The sequence below is a fragment of the Vanessa tameamea genome, chromosome 12, assembly GCF_037043105.1.
Source record: "Vanessa tameamea isolate UH-Manoa-2023 chromosome 12, ilVanTame1 primary haplotype, whole genome shotgun sequence".
Lineage (NCBI taxonomy): Eukaryota > Metazoa > Arthropoda > Insecta > Lepidoptera > Nymphalidae > Vanessa > Vanessa tameamea.
Window position 1 is genome coordinate 4,019,800 of NC_087320.1, and position 13,027 is coordinate 4,032,826.

A 13,027-nucleotide genomic window follows, 5' to 3' on the forward strand; every position below is an offset into this window, starting at 1 on the left:
GGCCAGCTTTTAATATATCGATATTAATTAAAATTTGGGAATTTCATTGCACTCTTAACAAACATTTGTATTAGCCATACAAATTGTTCGTTCAGTCAGTGGTCTCGTCACGAATGTCGAGAGTGTGTTGATCCATCGTTTTCGATTTCTTGTATCGGTAGAAATTTGAAAATGAGTTGAAAATGTAATGTCTTGTAAAAAATTGTGCTCAGTTTAATAATGTAAATAAATTATGGTATGCTTGGATATGTATCCATTTGTACCAATCACTCGTCGTATTGGGTTATATTTGTATGAATTGGGCCAATAAAAATATACAGTTTTATTTTATTTTTGTTTCCTTTTTATACCCCGATTTAACAGTGACAATGCCTCAAAATGCACGTAAAGCTGAATGAAGAAGAAAAGAAGCATGATCTCTTACTGAAATGTAGTGACATTATGAGAGTGATGTAATTAAAACGTTCCCTCATTGCGTAGACGCCTGTGTACCTACTATAAAATCTTATAGTTTTACACCCTGTATCGTTGTCTCGATAAAGGCAACCAGAGGAACACAATTTGTAATAACAATACAATAAAAAAACATACTTCTAAAATTAAATTCGATATTTTTATCCGAATGTGTAGGTAGTTAGTACGACAATACCTACAGATATTTCACGTGCTTATGCTCTAGGAATGAATATGTTTTATTAGATTATATTGTATACATAATATAGTTATGTAGAACCGTATCTAATATGCGGATTTCCGTTTAAAAACTGTATTTATATATAAATTATGAAGATATATCAAATGTTATTTCTGATTTTAATGTTAAAGAGTACATTTTCAGACCTGATAACAGGGTATATCTATATTTAAATCTGCGTAAGTGTATATTACTTGTAGTCACCTACTTCGTTCGTAGATAGGTGCTCCATACGTCCCTCTCGTTAAACTCAGTCACCCCCTCTGCCGTTTCATTTTGAGATGAAAGTAGGAAAAAAATTAACAACAAGGATAGAAATATATTACTTACCATATATGGAAAGGAGACAGACACACCTCAGTCGATGTCATCTTTAAATGCGCTTGATCTGTATCCAGCGCTGTCAAGTTTCTCAATTCATTTATTATTAGGTGTACTTTCTTCAGTATCCCATACATATTTAAATTATTTTACTCAAATGGAATAATTACATTTTTGATAGAGAATAAAAAAGGAAATACATTGAAGTAACTTAGAATCAGTGGTGTACCTAGTTCTTACATATTCCTAGACTGTCATGTTTTGTCGAAACCATGTCGATTGAAGAGAACTTCATATGCGAATGAAAATTATTCTTCACAACAATAGTAATATTTAGTAAAGTTGGTATATACGCAGAGCATATTATACTCACTACTTAATACCAACACTGTATGAGTATTGTTTGAAAAACGCAATCAACGATGCATTTGTAAATGACGTGTTATTTATTGGTAAGTTTAAATGTATTTGGGTTATGGAACGGTTGTTTGAAGGATTTAGTATGTCATAGCTACGACAAAAGAATTTTTAGATGTTCAAATAATTCTCAAATAACTTCATAACTAATGAAGTTGGAAAGGTACCTATTAAATTATTTTGGATGATAGCAACATTGTGTGTTAATTTTACGTTTTTACATATTTGATTACAGATTTTTCTATTTATATACACAAAATTATATAAATTTTTCTTCTGATTTGACCACTGATTCACCCAAAAGTGCAATAAAAAATATAAACAATTTAATACAAAATTCATATTCTCAACATTAGCTTGTCTGTTCAATAGATGATAATGTTTTATTAATATGGTTTTCTATCCATAACCTTTGCTGCCTAGTGTACATTATAACAAATGAGTTGGGCTGCGTCCGAGTTGCCGCCGCTGGGGTGTGGTGGGAGCGGGGCGGGGCGTGCAGGGGAACCGCCCAAAACAAAATGGCTGGCAAACGCGCCAATTTTTGAATTTGGAATACCATGGTAGAGTCCTAATAATGAAAAATCAGTGACATTTAAAATTTTTAACTTGTGATAAATACGAAGATGAATTAAATCAATTTACCTATTTTATACAATAATTAAATACACAATATGCAACAATTTGCTACACATCATACAAATATATTACAGTTTCAATAATATTTATAATATACAACTTAAACTAAATAGTGTAAAAAAATCCGATTAATAAATTAATAATGTGAATAATTATTGAAGTCACACTCCATTTAAAAAATATATTTTATAAATTTAAATTCAATAAATTCCGTTATATCAATTTATCCTCCATTCACACACCGATAATAAATGTCATAACATAATGTCATAAATTAAAATCTTACAAATGTTCGCCGACTTCACACAGGCATATATAAACAAATCGTTATTGCGATTTAAGGACCTATTTAAAACCTATAAATCGAATAAAATAATCAACATCGAACCCTATTGCCATCCACTTAGAGTCTTTAATTAAATAAAAGTCAAGAAGCAAAGCTCTCATAAACTATTTTCTGTACCAGCGCAATGAAGAGACGACACCTTTGTCCTTTTTTGACCTAAAGTTTATTACGTTTGCGAGAAAGTGAGAGAAGATATTTACGAGGTGTTTATCGATACAGCGGCGTTGATTTAACCATTGCTTTGGTTTATTGCAGTCAATAAAATTGAATGTTATGAGGCAAGGTCGCTCGTGAAAGATCGCTTGTGATTTATGTCTTCATCAGAATCTATACTTTTAATATGATGTTTGGGGACCGGTTGTTTAGTGATTTTAAAGCGCCTGAAGCGACATATGAGCAAGAAATTTGATTTTGAATAACCATTATTTATTTTTATTAGTGATTTACTTGGGATACTTAAGATGTAATACGTATTAATGCTTTTATTGTCAGGATAGCCTGTTTTTGATAAAATTAATGTAAGTAATCTAAATATATCAACCAATTACCATTCTTAGGTACCTACCATTCTTTTTATAAATGAGTTCGATTTTTGACATTTAATAACCGATGTTTTATAGAGTGGGTATTATTCCTATAATCAATAAAGCCCCTGTTAAGTAAATTAAACCTAATTACATAATGGTGGGTTTAAATCAAACCTACCTTTAACAAGGTTGTTTTAGGTTAACCAATGAGCTATTGGAGTATTATAACAATACTTTTGTGAATATTTTTTTGTAAATAAAATTGTGAAATTTTCCGATTAGAAAATTTACCCCTAAACATAACACAACCTAGTTTTATTCATGAATTTTATAAGACACAGAGATAGACAGTTTATATAGTAACATATTAAAATAAGCACAGTGTTGTGTATTTAAAATATAAATAAAAATTATGTATAATTTTCATGACAGCTTAACAAAGCATTTACCTAGTTCAACTGTACATAGTATTCCATATAATTAGTAGAATAACTGTGTTATTTTTTTTTTAATTTTGTTAAACGTAATATTATTAATATATTTGTATTTATTACAAGACAATTTGTATTGATAGTTATATGATGTTTAATAAATTAGAGTCATATTTTTGATGTTCAATTATGTTAATTTTCAACAAAGTTCCCATCATACAAATGTATATCTTAAAATTATATTTTTTTTAAGGCGTACCTACAATTACCTAGTAATTATTTTCATATCAGGGCCCCTCATCGAGAGCATTCGCCTGTGCTGTAACAATTCAGATGCGATTATTGCATAACGGAGTAAGAAGTTGAGCATTACAGTGCGCAACTTGTAAGGATACAATTCGTCCGACATAGTAAAAACAACCTACTTGTCTGCAAGCGAATGCTCAAAATTGAATCTTGGTTTTTTATATTACAGACGAATGCTCGTTAGTCAGGCGGTACCTACTGCAAGATTATGTTCAAAATCGAATCTCAGTTTCTTGCCTACAGGCGATAGTTTGCGAGGAATCTCTCTAATATCAAATGCTGTTTCAAACATTACAATATAACACAATTCAATTTGACAAAGTCATAAGAAAACAAATTAAACTCAAACACCTTATAAATATATTTTTTTACTTATTTTTAATAAATAATATATCTTATAAAATAACTTCAAATAATCATACACTTACAATATTCACCAGGAATAAATATTAATTAAAATTAAGTAAAAAGTATCATGACGTCATTCAGATTGATGAGTTAAAATTAAGATTATAATAGATAATAAAAATAAATAGATAGATTCAATGAAAATATTTCATAGTAAACTAGTTCCTAAGTGTGTACATATGAACAACGCTATCTCAGTATGGCCGTGAACCCAATTTGAATCAAGTGCAATGGCACATCTGAGGGGCCATAAATCACACTTGGCTATCATTTGTAAGATGACTGACTGACCAATTTACTCTGACCTTTCAACTCACAGATATATTCGCGATGCAACAAGACAAATGTGTAGAGACACTTTTGATACTTTAATTATATAGAGCATTTCTGAATAATTATTTAGATAATTTATTAGATCAAAATTATTTCGTTGTTGTACAATATTACTTTCTTCTTTAATTTTTTAAAGAAGAAAGTAATATTGTAATATTTATTAATCTAATATTTATTTATCTTTTATATTAATTGTTTATAATTGTATGGCAGAAAAAAACTTTGATGTCGGCACGGCGTAAATACAATTACGCTATAACATAATTCCCCTTTAATTCTATCATCAAACATCAAACTAAAAAATCACCATCATTCAAACTACTTCCGCCACATAAATCTTATATGAAACGTCATACAGACAAATACATGGCTATTTAAAACCCTGCAAAACCATAATTGCCTCAATTTCGAACTTGTCAAAATCGCATTAGTTCACCTTACATAATGGTTCGCCTTCAGCGTAGGAAGGGAGATTATTAAATAGTCATTAGCGTCAGCCACACCTAGACAGTAATACATAAGGTTCGTGTCGAAACAAAAAAGCAATTTTAACATTCGGGCCGCCCAATCGGTCGTGACTGACACGGCAAGAGCGGAGCCTACACGCGATTCATTATTTCGTCGTTAAATCGCTACATTTATGAAATTTCCTACACGTTACACGAAATTCTGATTCGATGTAACATTAACTTTCTATAACACGATACTCACTCGGAACTCGAATACGAAACATTTATAAGATAAAGTTGTTGCTACTAGTAGCGACATCTAATGGTTAATTTTGAAAACTTCCTCGGATCTTTGATGAGACATTTTCGTATTCAATATTTAATGCTCTTCACATATTTTTTACATATATTTAAAAAAAAAAAAATTGTATAAGGTACAGCTATATAATCCAAATTATATATATATTAATGATACATTATTTGAGTAGTTTTTTTTTATAATAAAAGTAAACGTAATATGTTTTAGGTTTATATAATATGGTCTGTGGGTGTTTTTTTTTAATTGATGGATTGATTGAATTGGTGAAAATTGAGTAAAACAAGGTAATGGTACAATAAAAATCTGTAATTACAATCATTATGCTTTATTAATTTCATGTATTTATATATTTATGACAATATCGTCTCGCCTAACCTTATTAAGTTACTAATTATAGTTATATTTCATAAATTTTGAATTGATAGGAAATTATGGTAAATAAAATCGATCCAATTAGGCTCCCAGTAACTTTTCTACGGACCTAATTTTTTTTTTTAATTCAAGAACAGTCAGTAGACTTAACATTCGAAACTTAATTTAAATTTTATAAAACTAATATTATTTCTTTTTTTTTTTTATTTTACAAACCAAATATATTCCATCTGGCAAGGGATTTATTCAGATTGCACTTAGTGAAAACGTTTGTTATATTTCTGGTACAATGTCCCATAAAATGTTATAAAACGATAAACGCAAGCGAACATTGTTCAACTATATAAATACAATATAAATTGAAAATATTTGAGCAAATTTTAAATCATATTAACAAAATGCATCCCAGCCAGACAGCCATCGACACTGTCCAATTCATAATAAAGACGTGAATTAGCGAACCTAAAGCAAAATCAATAAATAAATATAATGTAAATATCGACAATATACAATTATTAATTTACATTACTTAACGAACACAGCACAAATAAAAATTATGTGTAAGAAGAAACGGGCTCACTGAGTTCTTATTAAAAACTTTCTCTAGTTAAGATCTATGTGAAAAATAAAACAATTTACAATAAATAGTTTACAATATATCGACAAACGTATAACGGATCCCGATTCCCACATCTCAGACAACACTCTGTTTCAACAGTACTTATTCGTAAGACTATCAAGTTACAAGTAAATAATTAATGTTCGATATTTACGTATATTGGTTTCGTTAGGCAATGATTTTATAAAAATACCATTCTAGTCTCCGAGACTCGTATAATTTGAAATGGCCGAATAAAATTCGCCTCTCTGTGTCCGAGGCTTTATATCACTGATCAATCAGTTTATTTTCTAACTTTGGTATACTGTGTACACTTCCCTCCCGTACCTACTTAGATTCATCTCATATAGGTTCAAATGAAGATAAAAAGTAAATTCCACCGCACCTACGGATCGAAGGTAACTTTTGTTTCACTATAATAATTACAATTATAAGTGAATTTCTCTGTATACATGATACTCGAATTTAAGTGTTTTTTTTTGTTTAATTTTTCATCATCGTATTGCTACAAACTCTCGTCCGTATACAATAAAGTGCGTTAAGTTTCTCAAGCTTCACCCTTTCAACTTTTAATAATAATATTAAATAGACTTCCTATGAATTTATTATCAGTTATAATTACGTATATGTGTCATCGAAAAATCGTATACATTGCACTTGTAGAACTGGCCTTTCCAACTACGAAGTAAGAGTTAAAATCAGAGAAGATTCACAAAATAAAAACACTAGTTCCTGTAAGATCGATTAGAGAACTAGTTGATTTCAAGTTCATATCAATAATATTATTCACACTAAAACAATTGTACATAATCATAAAATCTAAAAATTATAATTTTTTTTTATATGTACAAAATAGCATTTCGATAGCTTAATTAGAAATAAAACATCAAATATATTAAATAATAACAATATCGTTACTAATTGCCTTCTTATCAATGGTTAATTATAAGAGGTCCTTATGGTTTTGTAATTCAATATTAATAGTTTTTTTTTTTTTATCAATTTGTTACAAAGTGCTCGAGCCGGATAAATTAATAGTATTAAAGAGATTTTTTTTCCGTAACCGATAAGTACATTTCACATCATGAAATCTGTTAAAATGTATAGAGAGAAAAAAAACCAAGCACTTTGTTTTAACGTCAAGGAAATAATATGTCAGAGAAACATGTTTAACTGCAGTTTTTAAATAATATCCAAACTAGGTACATAATGTTGACAATCACATCAGCGTTGATGCAGTTTTACTAATCATAGACACTGCTTTTTTGGTAATTATTGGTATTGAGATTGTTCTATAAATTAATTTATACTTAACAACTGTAAAAATCTCTTCATCACACTATCATTACTCTTTATGCCAAGTCACTAAGTTACGTATTAGTTATAATGTAATATTATCATGAAAAGTCCAACATACAATTTATACAAATTAAACTGATCTAGTAACTTCGGCCGCCGGATCGATCGTTTCAGATTCATCATTCCGGTGCACAAAATTCAACGTTATATGAAAATAAATGGACACAAACCAACTCAGTGTCGTTGGGTTAAATCTGAAACGGACCGATCCTTCACTCGGACCATCGACTAAGCTAAAGGCTTTTACTGTGGCGAGGTGGGCGGACTCATGTTGTCCGGTTCGTCTCCGGAGCCGGGCTCGCCTTTGGTCTTGTTTTCTTTCTTCCACTTCATGCGCCGGTTCTGGAACCAGATTTTAATCTGGCGTTCGGTGAGGCACAGCGCGTGCGCTATCTCGATTCGTCTCCTCCGCGTCAGGTACCGGTTGAAGTGGAACTCCTTCTCAAGTTCGAGCGTCTGGTACCGGGTATACGTTTGCCGTCCCCGCTTCCGTTCTGAAATCAGATAAGAGCAAATGTTATTAAATTCCAAAAAATATATGAGTTAAATTAACGGACCAGCCCCGCTATTAACATAACGTTAAAAACTGCATAGGCATCTCTGACAAATGGTGGTTATTTGTTAAAGCGAACACTGCCGGCGAAGTTAATTGAAAATTGTTCTGAGCTTATCAATTTGTTAATTGTTTTTGCTTGTTCGGCATTTCTCTTGGCTGTCGGTGGTACTAAGTTTAATGGATCATACGAAGTTAACATTAATATAATTATTAAATACTAATAATATCACGGATTTTGCTTTACGAGCAGATTATCCTGTTTCATTATTATTTCTAATTGAATGCACAAAATACGGTAATCGAATAACTATATAAATTAATAAAACAACGATGATGAGTACAATCTACCTTACTTAAGAAAACGAAACGTTGTCATTTTCACAGAAATACAAGACCAAAAATACAATAATTAAATAAAAAATAATCAATTTCAAAGATAATTAATCTGATATTGATATCTTGCGTGCGAATTATAATCCAATAACATAAAATAAAAAATATAAAACCTGAATTATTGATGGATTTCACGTATTGAGACATATGGCGTGTCTGACGATATTGCAGAAATCTGTCATAAAATATTCCTCAAACGATACGCATATTTATCTGAGGAGATGCGGCCACATCGCTACCGAAGCCAATTAAAATAATTTAAGACGCCTCAGGGCTTTTTCATTTTGTAATCATTATTCTTCGAGAAGATACGAAGCCCATTATACACGTTTAGAATATGCCGTGAACTGTAATTTAAGTTTCAAATTGAAAATACGACAAATCTGACGCTGAACAGACTTTGGAGCAAAAAGTGTTCGAATGATATACTGAGAGTATAACAAACTGCATCTAAATTGTAGAGAATTTGATCTTCGAACAAGATTCTCTTTTTAATATAATTAATTAGTTCCATTCATTATTATGTCGACATCAATAACCGAACTTTCGTAAACATCATTACAGATAACGATAAATGTGTAACGCATAAGACTTATTTAAATTATAAAGCAATTTATAAACAGACCTCGGGCAGTAGAAAATGAAATTTCGCAAAGTTGTCTATAATGTTGAACTCGGTTGATTATTTTCGTTTCAACGGAAACACGCAAACAACTTGCAATACAAGATAAACACGCGAACTTCGAAGAAAATCCGACACGAAACTTGGATTACATTGCGAATAACGTCGCCCTGCCCACTGTTTCCCAGAAAGACAATATTCATAACTTAGAAAAAAAACGAATACGACGTCGCTATGATTAACGCGACGTTTTGTAAACTTTCAGTGTGACAAATCAACGCCAAGTATCTATCTTTAATTTCTGCTTATTGGAACAAACAAAGTGTCAAGTATTGCTAATGATAAGTTTAAGAAACGATTCGGAACAGTCAAAGATACCACAGTGCGTGTTCTTAGATTAAGCATTTTATTTGTAAAATCTTCACGTCCACTTTTCATTTGTCTCCGTTATATCTGCTTTGAAATTATACGTAATAAAATCGATGGCTAATATATTAAGAGACATTTTAACAAAGAGTGAAAGTGCATGAAAGGGATCCAGTGTTCCGTACAAGTACCAGGACTTGCAACATTGGATTCAAAATTATCGCCCACTTGTTGCTCAGGAAATTGATAACAGCCTCATCGTACTCGTATTTTGGGTTGCATTCAAGAATGCAAAAGATCACCAGACTTGTCATTAAAACATCCGCCAACTAGCTTTAGCGTCATTGATTGGAACGATTGAGTGAGAATCAATCAAAATATCAATATCGAATTAAACGGCATTCTTATAATTTATTTTCATATATGGTTTTAATAAATACATGATTACTTTCCTTTCATGATATTACAGCAAACATATTTTACTCCTAATACTTCAAGGAGACGATAGAGTGTTCTAAAATGTTTTAAACAATAAGCTGGACAATATTTACGGCTACACGAGCAGCATCTACAACTAAAACTGAATTTTACGTCAAGCAAAAGACGTGAAGCAAAATCATATACGATAGAGCTCATGAAATCCCCTTCCCAACGGGCTTTATATATTACACTGGCGGTTTCATCGCGCACTCAGATGCATAAAACATGATCCCGACGTCAGATTTAAACCGTACGTAATAAGAGCATTAAGGACGCGTCTGAGCGGGCAAGACGCCCGCGGCCCGAGAGAAACCGCTTAATTTAGTCACACGAATAAATACTTAAACGTTTTAATCGAATGTTTTGACTGACTTTTTTTATAGTTGGAAATCAAGTTAGAAATATATCTAAAGTAATGATTATTATTATTATTCTTATTATTTTAAATGTTATAATAAAATACTTTAAATCGGAAGCATCGGTGATTTAAATTGTTCTATGTGCTCCTTGGCCCTATCATTACCTTCTCCAAGTAATTATTGAGAATTAGTTATTTAGATTTCTGCAAATCAATGTAAATATACTACTATTTTTAATCTATGCATAACAACAACTTATTAAATATACATCATAAGTATAAATTATAGTTAAACTACTTCTGCGTTATAAACATAAAAAAATGCTATCCACATAAAGAAATGTTGCACAAAAATCGACATTTAAAATCTGCTCTCACCACTCCCGAGGAAGTTTCACTAAAATAATAAATCATTCAACTCGTGGATAAACAAACGCTCAATTAAAACGTCGCGTTTCGCCCGCTCGTGTTCTTCGTACAGAATCGCAGTTGGGGCGTCGTACGTCGGGCGCAACGCTGCATGTGTCGCCGGGCGCGCATAAATCAAAGCGGGGGAACAAAGTCAGGCTCGCTTCACAACTAGCGTGGACACGCGTGAGATTGAGAACTCTTGAAGTGATTTCATTACAAATCGAATACAAATAATTCTTTATAGATTCATAATGATATTCTCAATTTCTTTATTTAGGTACATGATTTTTATAAATGATTAGGCAGAAGTCCGCGAAAACTACATAGTTTAATTGCTTTAATATTATTTTCAAGAAGTTATTGTTTGATTTAAAATTTTAATCTGGATCTGCACTTGCACTGCGATTGCCGAAAGATTATAAAACTAATCCTAAGACCTAAGGGTCAGGTAACATTTATCAGGATAAAGTGCGTGCTAAAATATTGACCGGGTTCATACTATCTCGAATCACATTTGTACTGATTACGTGCGCGATAGGGGGCAGGGCACAGAAGTTAAAGGGTCGAAAAATCCAGTAACCCTACCCAATGATACGAATATTTATTATTTATTTGTATAATACTTTTTTTTTAAACACTAATATTACAGGCATTCTCTATAAGGCAACTTTATACACTGTACGAGAGCACAAAGAATAACATACTTATAAGTTTAAACCTCACATTTTTACTATATCGTTGTTTCAATGAAGTTGTTCATATTCGTGCATGCTTAAAAAGCAGTATGGTTCCTACATCAAGGACTTCGTGTTCTTGAAATGTTTCAAGGTAGAGTGGTTTTTACATGCATATAAAAGTATTCTAACAAAAAAACCTTCAATAACATATATGGCAGCAATCACAAATGATTTGCTGTCAGTTGCTCTTCTCCGAAAGTCATCATTACGAAATTTAAAACGACTATTTCGGAATAACCTATTTCAAACAAAATTAAAGAATTTTGCAAATCTATTCGTGAAAATATAAACATCCAAATTGAGAAATATTCCTTTTTTCATGCCGATTAAAAAAATAAAAGGAAAAAAGCTTTTATTATGTCTCACGGTGAGGCAGACTTCCTCTGCTCTTGAAGAGAAGATTTGCAGTTAATTTTACGAGGCTGTTCTAAAGCTTGGATGCAATTGATTATATATGGCAGAAATTAATTCAGTCAGGTTCACGATGTTTACCTTCAACACCAAGTTAGAGATTCTCGACACTGGGCCATCAAGTAAAATTAAACAAATAATGTATTATTATTTTTAAGATTGAACGAATATCTTTAAAAAAATGTGCGATGAAGTGAGTGCATCGACGAAATAAATAAAAACGCAGTAGGTATAAAAGAAGCGTGTAAGATTATTTGAAATACATGATATACTAAAATATATTTCACAGTCTAATTTAAACGCTGATGTTTAACAGCGAATTGACACAGATGCCATACAAATTAAGATAATTAAAGAAGATATAGTTTATGACACGAACGTATGAAATCGCAAGTCAAGCTTTTGTCGTATACATGTACCTATTCCATGATATTATTACCAATAAAGCATTCATTAAAAATATTTGACGAAATAAAAGCCTAAATATCAAATTCATCAAGGGATGACAAGTGAAAAGAGATTTTAATTTAATTCGTTGCGGTATCGCGTCAGAGGAATATGAAAAAAATATAGCAACAGCTTGAAGCGATATCGACAATCCATAATTCATGTCCTACAATTTCATACGTTCGAATGCAATGAAATCATAATAAAACACGATATGAACACAATCGAATTATAACTTTATTCTTTGAGTCGCTGGGTTCAGTTTTTTTTGCCAAAGTCTGTTATTTATGCTGTTATGGAATTAACATGCCATTCTGTGTATTGCAACACCGTACATGATATCAAACGGGTATTCATATTAATGCAATTTCTCTTAAACGCTTACACGTCGTAAATAAAATTGCTGGTTTAAGCGATCGCTGGGAAGTGAAGGTCAAACTTTGCTTAATTGTTAGTGTAAGATAAAATAAGTCTTTTGAATGAATATTATAAGAATATATAGTATAAAATCCATATTCAAGTTTTATAATATCATAAAAAAAGATATTCCGTGCCTAGTATCGGTTTCACGCAAAACTAAATAAATTTGTCAAAAATGTTAATCATTAATTTTCGTATGGGTGGTAAGTATATTGTTTCTGAAAGACACACATATATAGTCTAGAAAATACGTCTTAAAATATTTCATTGTGATTGAAAAAACCGG

At 31.2% G+C, this 13,027-nt stretch overlaps 1 protein-coding gene across 4 annotated transcripts in view; it reads right to left on the reverse strand.

Annotated features, from left to right (window-relative positions):
* Positions 1-5,499: 5,499 nt before the first annotated feature.
* Positions 5,500-13,027, reverse strand: part of LOC113392927 (homeotic protein antennapedia-like) — a 164,688-nt gene continuing 157,160 nt past the window's right edge. For all 4 annotated transcript variants that reach the window (XM_026629554.2, XM_064216546.1, XM_026629555.2 and 1 more), the window contains one exon: positions 5,500-8,034. In XM_026629554.2, the coding sequence (XP_026485339.1) occupies positions 7,784-8,034 (251 nt within the window). In that variant the 3' untranslated portion in view covers positions 5,500-7,783. The remainder of the gene's footprint in view (positions 8,035-13,027) is intronic.